The sequence below is a fragment of the Salvia hispanica genome, chromosome 3, assembly GCF_029641045.1.
Source record: "Salvia hispanica isolate PSC_SH4W2 chromosome 3, Shi_PSC_v1, whole genome shotgun sequence".
Taxonomy (NCBI): Eukaryota; Viridiplantae; Streptophyta; class Magnoliopsida; order Lamiales; family Lamiaceae; genus Salvia; species Salvia hispanica.
This window is the reverse complement of record NC_142694.1, coordinates 21,508,268-21,516,493: the sequence shown is the minus strand read 5'-3', so window position 1 is coordinate 21,516,493 and position 8,226 is coordinate 21,508,268. Positions and strand designations below refer to the sequence as shown.

Here is an 8,226-nt window from a genome sequence, read left to right as displayed (position 1 = left end):
ACTTCAGAAACTGGTGGTCACACAACGTATTTTGCCTATAGGGTTGTAGTTTCAAATAGACCCAATCACCAATGACAAACTGACGGTCGGAGCGGTGCCGATCATGATGTATATTAGCTGAGTTTAGGGTTAAGCCAGAAATTTTGCCAAGTCATGCCTTCGGCATGCCACATGGGATAAGTTTTTACGGAAATATGCCACCGAGTCGGGTAGTTTGAGAAATTTGCACGATCCGATAAAGTTCGTGACTTTAGGCGCAACTTTTATAGTTTGTGGGAAAAACCAAACTTTCTCCAAAGTTTATAACTTTTTAGGCAATTTGCCCTTTAAGATTTTCACTGTTGTTTCATTGTTGAAGTACTTTGATATTAAATTTACTTTTTATATTCTAGAGTTCATTCTCTATATATTTCCCTAATTATAGTTTGTTGGAATAAACACAAAATTCCCAAAATACAAACTCCCAACTGCATGCATAAATTTAGGGATGTCAAACGGGCCAATCCACTCGGGTTATCAGGTTGCTCGGGTGCGGGCTTTGGCAAATTTTTTAGGTTGTGAATTTTTAACCCTAATCCACTATTCGGGCCAAAAAGCTTATGGAAAAACTCAATAAAAAATTATCTAAAAAATTGCTACTTTAAAAGTGTATTTTTTTAACATAATGGAATAAGGAAAATATCTTATGATTCTTATCTAGTGACTCTTCAGACTCTTACAACGTCTATGATTCTATCATTAGCTAGCTCAATCATCTAAATATTGCAACAATTTTAATTAAATGTTAACATATTCTCCATCCATCTACGAAAAATACACAAGATTGTAAATGATACGAGTTTTAATGGATTGTGGGGTACATATTTAAAATGATACGTAGGGTTGATATTGGTTGAAATTTTTTTTTTTCAACTTAATCTATTTTTGTTGGACGAACCAAAATGACAAAATTCATCTATTTTTTGTGGACGGAAGGAGTATATAATAGAATAAAAAGGGCTTACACTATCAAAATTTAGTGGAAATAAAAAAATTAATTAAAAAACGGGTGGAGCATAGCATCGAAAACCAAACTCAATACTTAACATAGCAACATATCTAGGAAAATAACACTCTAAACTTTCTGGAACAAATTGAAAAAATAAAAAATAGGTAATTATATGTGGCCACATTATGACGGGCCATAAATTGGTTTAGTGAAAAGAAAATCGATTTATGTATAATTCGATTTACTGCCCGTTAATATTACTATTACAGTATCCTTTAGTAACGTTTTGAATAACTAGTATTAACACTCGTGCTATGCACGGGATATAAGAATTTTAAAAAAATGAATATACAATAAAATGAATAGATAGAAAATATGTGTAAGTAAGATCAAAGTGTAAAAATCATATAATTGAAATAAGCAAATATCTCAACAAATGTGATAAAAAAAATATATCCATGTACATCCATTTTGATTAACGATAGACGAACAAATGATACTATATGGTCCCGTCCATGAATTAGTTTGATCAGGAACAATACCACTCTTAGCTATTGAACTTTGAACCGATACACCTGCATTAGCTACACAAAAATAAATTAAAATTAGTAAGTTCAAACACAAAATTATTATAATCGAAATTTGTGATCTACAATTTAATTTATAACAAACTATCTGCTTAAAAATAATGCAGATAATTTTAAAAAAACATCTCATAATATTCTTATATACAATATATTAAATAAAAACATGCCTGAAATATAAGAAATATAAAAGCCTCCCAAATATAAGAAATAAAACTACAACCCAAATATATTAAAATCAATGGTGCAAATGGAGTATGAAATAACTTAAAATCTCATATTAAAACAGCCCAAATAGATGAAAACCATGAACCAATTGTAAATTAAATAGCAACCCAATAACAATAAAATAGGCCCAAATGAAATTTTTTATTAGCACTAAATAAACTTGCAAGTATACAAAATATATATAGTATAGTTAATGGTCACTACAGGATATAGAACACAGGGAAAACAAACACAAATTGTGTACCTTCTTCTACTATTTGGAAAACCGAAAGATTTAAAAATTTTGAAAATAAAAACTTGTAAAAATAGAAATAAACAACTAAGCAGATAAAACATATATGAGATAAGGGAATTCCAGGGATGTGCTTTCACTGTTATGGTTATACAAATTCCAACTACAACACGTTCATATTTCAGTAGGACGAGTCACCTAAGTTTTGCCCATGGGGCACAAGCGTAGATTACATACACTAGGGGCGTCAATCCTAGGTTTTTAACTCCCTGAAGCTCCTAAGACCCTTGAAAAATCCTTACTCTCAATTAACAGTGTCATTTTAAAGGAAGCTAATTGTAGTTTCAACTAAATCGTTCTAACTCGCCAACCTCCTCTCACGATTATGTAGCAAGTCAATAGATCATCATAGAATGTGTCGCTCAAATGTGAAGCAATTATCCAGAACTTAGAATAGAAACGAAGTAATGAACAAAATGGATATTAAATAAATAGGAACCGTATAACCAAAGTCATTACTAACACATCCTAGAATTCTATGAATTTAGTTACACATGATAGAATAATCTAAAGACATAGCTTTTAGGGAAAACAATGAAAACATAAAAACTAAAGCACATAAAACTTAAAGGTAGAATCCTTGTAGTCTTGATCTTCACTTGATTCCTTCTTTAAAACTTTGAACTTTGATGATCAAAGAAGAACTCTCAAATATTATGCTATGGAATTATGCAGCAAAAGAAGATATGTTTTGGTGAGGTTTGAGGGGGTATTTATAGCCTAATTTTCATGTACCATAATTATGGTAAATATTCAGTACAGTATGGTAAATCTTGAGGAGAAAGTAGGTCAAATCTGTGCGCCGCATTTTCTCAGCGAGCCGCTGCACCTTGGCCAGCGGTCGCTGTGGAATGTTGCGTAGCTTCTGCCTCTTGAACAGAGGTCGATGCACGTTGTTTCAGCGGTCATTGGCAATAATCTCGTAGCTACTGGATCTCTTGAAGCGGTCGTTGCGCACACCCCAGCGGTCATTGGCGTGTTCTTCTTTTCAGCACAACTTTCCCAGAGCGGACCCCGCTATCTATTCAACGGTCGTTAGCGGCCAGCGGTCGCTGGCTGTGTCGCAGCGGACTGCTGGATAGCTCGAAAACTCCAGATTTCCAACTTCGACTTTTAGCTATCTTTTAGGCTCTAATTTGCGCATTTCTCACAAAACACGTCAAAATACCAAAATAGATAAAATATGCAAATAATGGACATGTAATGCAACTTTGATTATCAAAACGAATCAAATAATATACTTAAAACAGTGCAAAATCTGAGCGTATCAGGAATATAAAAGGAAAAATGCTCATTATTCACAAACAACCCACCGACAATGAGACGGAAAACCTAGCGGTGCCTAAACACCGTAGAATACTTCCTCCGCCACCGCCACTCGCCGCACAACCACACCTTCAGAGAACGCCAAATTCGTACTCTAAATCACCGAAACCAAACCTAAAAACCCTAGACGGCGACAACAATGCCGTCAAATAATTCATCCTCCACTGCCATGGCCTCGGCCACCTCGACTTCTAGGTCATTGCAGAGATCTTATACCTAATCGATCCATCAACATACCATAAAGAACTCTACGCAATAGTGGAAGCAGTGCAAAAGTGGCGGCTTCTGGGTAGGGAGTTCATTATTCGAAGCTATCAACGGAGTTTGAAGGATCTATTGTCTCAAATTGTTCAGACACCGGACCAATAATTCTACACTCGCAAGCTTATGGGCTTCAAATTCATGATCGAATACAAGTCTTGTGCATCAAATCGCGTGGTCGACACTCTTTTTCTAAGGTATCCAGACGGGCCAGTCTGATTTGCCAACAATCCTCACCCTTTACTCTCGACCATCGCCGTAATGAGTCTTTGCTCGATTTGGTTGATTTCCATGCTGCTGTAACCATTGGAACAGCTCCCGCACATGTTTCTGCCACGAATGGTATTATTATGTTCTTCAAGCGTCGGGTTTATATGAGCCGAGATTCATCAGTTAGGGCCGACATTTTGGAAGAGGCACATAGTTCAAAGACGGCCGGACATCCAGGCTCTAAGCGAACGTTCGCGGGAGTCGCCACGTCGTTCTTTTGGCCAGGGATGCGGTCCGACATCCGCAAGCTCGTAGCTGCTTGTGTTGTCTTGCCAAGCAACCAAGTACGTCACAGATAAACTATTGGGGTTGTTACAACCTCTTCAAATCATGGGCATGGTTTGGGCCGCGACTTCCATGGATTTCATTGTGGGACTCCCGCCTTTACACGGTTACACGTTTATGGTTGTGGTCAAATGTCTATCCAAATATGTGCATTTGTGTTAGAAGATATTGCACATAATCAGGAATTGATATGGGAGAATATTTTGCAGTAATTAGTGTAATCTAGGTTTACCATGTATAGAAAATTCTAGTCTATATATTCTTGTAAACTCTACATTGTCGATACATTGAATAAGATTAATCTCTTCTACCGATTTCTACATGGCCTCAGAGCAGCAACGATCCGGGCTCAGAAAATTTTCATCATAGCCCTAAAATACCTTTCCCGACCTTTTTTTTCATCCCAATGACCAGAAACCAAACCCTACAGCCAGCAAGAATGTCAGATACATATGAAGATACGAAACCAGAGCAGATAACCAGTTTGAGAAACAACAAAAGTGTCACAATCGCATTCAAATTGAATGGGAAGAACTACCCCATGTGGTCAAGATTGATCAAGGTAAAAATCGGAGGCCGAGGAGCCTATTCGTACATCCGAAACGAACCCCCAGAACCCGGAAGTAAGGGGTTCGACGAGTGGGAGGAGAATGACTTGGTGGTTTTCTCGTGGATCGTCGACAACATCGAGAATGAGAGCCAACAAATACCACATCTACGACCTGGAAGAAAAGGCGATAAACATCAGACAAGGAAACCTCGATTTAGAGACGTATTACCGAAGGATCCACGGGCTGTGGATTAGTATTGATAGAAGCCAGAAACAGCCAATAAACTGCTGCGACAAAGGGATTGACCAGTTCCGAACGCACTCAAACGAGAAGCGTTTAATCAAATTTCTGACCGGGCTGAATCAAGAATATGACTCGATTCGGAGGGAGATCTTGAAGGAGGAGCCGACCCCATCAGTAGAGGCAGCGTATGGACGGGTAAAGACGGAGGCGGCTCGATGTAGAATCATGCCACCGGCGTCGCCTCCACCCACCGGAGAAGCCTACGGTGGAAACACCGATTCATCACTTGGGGAAATCGGCCAGGGGCTCGCCGCACAGACTCAGCGACCTCCTCACCGTAACAGACCACCACCGCCACGCTCCACTACCAACCACCGACCGGGAAACAGGCCCGATACATCAAAATTGTGGTGTTCCCATTGTGGAAAACAGAAACACACTTGGGAAACCTGCTTCAAACGACTTGGATACCCGGAATGGTGGGAGGAACGACAGAAAGCAAGGGCGTCACAGGCCCAAGCGAAAATCGCGATCGGGGTGAACGGAGATGGAGGGCCACGGCGAATTGAAGCCGGGAATCATGGGGTACCGACCAGAACTGGAGCCGGGACGCATCAGGAAGCCTCACCGGCCGGCAGAGGAGTGAGAGGCACCGGGAACTTTGTGGAAAACGTTGGTGGCGCAGGTAAAGGGTTTGGTTTTTATCCAAACCCTAAATTGAAGTTTGGGAATTATAGTTTCTCACCCCAGAATTTTGATAATTATCGAAAAAGACCCCATTTCTTTAAGTTTGACCCCCCTGACTTGCAGAAAATTAAAAATGCACTCCTTCCTTCTCGAAAATTGCATGATTGCCCCAATTTTGAGTCAGAAAATATGTTTACACCCCTACGAGATTTTTCCGCTGCATTTCATGCATCTGATACTACTGAAAAAAATTCCAAGGACTGGATATTTGACTCTGGGGCTACTGATACCATGACTCCTGATAGAGATGATTTTCTTGACTTTAGTGATGTTCCAAGATCTTATATTAAAACTGCGGGCGGGGATTTGATTAGTGTTATGGGAGCTGGCACCATTGAAATCTCACCTACTCTCCATCTTAAAAATTGCCTATACGTTCCTACTTTATCTCAGAGGCTGATGTCTATTAGTCATGTGACTAAGGAATTAAATTGTACACTCCTGATGTACCCCGACTTTTGTATCTTGCAGGATATTCAGACGAGGAGGATTCTTGGGCGTGGCACTGAGAAGCAGGGACTCTACTACGTGGACGAGATAGTTCAACATGGTAGTGCGATGCTGGCTCACGGATCCACGAAGCAGGAAACTTGGCTATACACAGAAGACTAGGACACCCCTCCCCTGGTTATTTTAAATTGCTTTATCCGAACATTTCGATTCCTTCTGATTTTTCTTGTGAAACTTGTGTTTTGGTAAAGAGCCACAGACAATCTACAAACACTCGTATGAAATTCATGTTTTCTTTAGTGCATTCTGATGTATGGGGCCCTGCACCGGTTATTGGGGGGAATGGCTTTCGATATTTTGTGATTTTTGTTGATGATTGCACTAGAGTGACTTGGATTTATTTTTTAAAACACAAATCTGAAGTTTTTGACAAATTTACCACCTTCTTTAAGATGATACAAACACAATTTCGTACCACTATCAAAACCCTTAGGTCCGATAATGGGAGGGAATTTGTTAACAACCCCATGAACCAATTTTGTAAAGAAAACGGTGTGATCCATCAAACCTCTTGTGCCTATACACCCGAAAAAAATGGGGTAGCTGAACGGAAAAATAGGACTATTTTAGAAATGACTCAGGCTCTTATGATTGAATCCAAAGTTCCCAAATTTTTCTGGCCAGAAGCCATTGCCACATCAGTTTACCTCCTCAACCGCCTACCAACCAAAGTCCTCCACATGAAAACCCCCCTCGATAGAATATCGAAACAAGCCAACATTCCAGAACATATGAACCTCTTTCCCAAGGTATTCGGTTGTACTGTGTATATCCATATCCCAAAACATGAGAGAACCAAATTGTCGCCATGTGCAACCAAGTGTGTGTTTGTAGGGTATGGGGTAAACCAGAAGGTATACAGGTGCTTTGACCCTCAAACCAAAAAAATCACCACGACCATGAACTGTAATTTCTTGGAAACCGAATTTATCATACTCACCTTAGTAGTCAGGGGGAGAGTGTTCCAAATAGTTCTATGGACTACCTAAGTTGGCTTGTGCCATTTCCAACTTCTCAAATTGAGGATCCACCCGAGTCAGTTGTCACTGCCGCCGAGCAGGTCTCTCCACAAAGGCCATCTCATCCGCCCCCATGTGATCCTCCTCCGAAGATATCCGAGGTAATCCCTGATCTGACACTTGAAAGTACAATTATCCCTGACACTATTGATACAGAACCCCGAGAAGAAGATAACACCATCGATGGAGACACTGGGAGGTACAAACTTCCTTATCGGAGTACAAGGGGGATTCCGCCTAAAAGATACTCCCCCGAGAAGATTGGGAGGAAAAGCCGATATGGAGTGGCGAATTTTGTGCAAGGAAATCTCACCAAAATGGCACAAGCTTTTGAGGCTGCACTATATGAAGAAGAAGAAATCCCGCAATCAGCCGAAGAAGCTATGAAACATAAGAAATGGAGGGAAGCCATGCTGATTGAGATGAAGGCACTGATGAAGAACAATACATGGGTGAAAAGGAAACTACCTGATGGAGTAAAGACAGTTGGGTGTAGATGGGTGTTCACAATAAAGAGAAGGCCAGACGGGACGATTGAGAGATATAAAGCACGACTTGTGGCAAAGGGATACACTCAGACTTATGAGGTAGATTATGCTGAAACCTTCTCACCAGTAGCCAAGATCAACACAGTGAGAGTGTTATTCTCGATCACGGCAAATAAAGATTGGCCACTTCATCAGTTCGATGTGACGAATTCGTTTCTACATGGGGAACTACCAAAACCTGTGTTTATGGAACCTCCACCTGGATTCGCCGAGGAGTTTCAAGCAGGAGAAGTTTGTCAACTCAAGAAGACATTATATGGGTTAAAACAATCTCCGAGGGCATGGTTTGGAAGGTTCACAGAGGTTATGAAAAAGTATGGGTACGAACAGAGTAATTCAGATCACACTCTGTTCCTCAAGAAGAAGGGGGACAA

General features: G+C 40.2%; 1 protein-coding gene across 1 annotated transcript; it reads left to right on the top strand.

Moving 5' to 3' along the window:
• The first annotated feature begins 4,926 nt into the window (after window positions 1-4,926).
• Window positions 4,927-6,387, top strand: LOC148930364 (uncharacterized). The gene has a single exon (XM_089066443.1). The coding sequence runs from the start codon at window positions 4,927-4,929 to the stop codon at window positions 6,385-6,387; it is 1,461 nt and encodes a 486-aa protein (XP_088922569.1).
• Window positions 6,388-8,226: the final 1,839 nt, after the last annotated feature.

Excerpts from the sequence above, each read along its gene's own strand:
- LOC148930364 (XM_089066443.1), top strand. The coding sequence starts at position 4,927 with ATGAGAGCCAACAAATACCACATCTACGACCTGGAAGAAAAGGCGATA.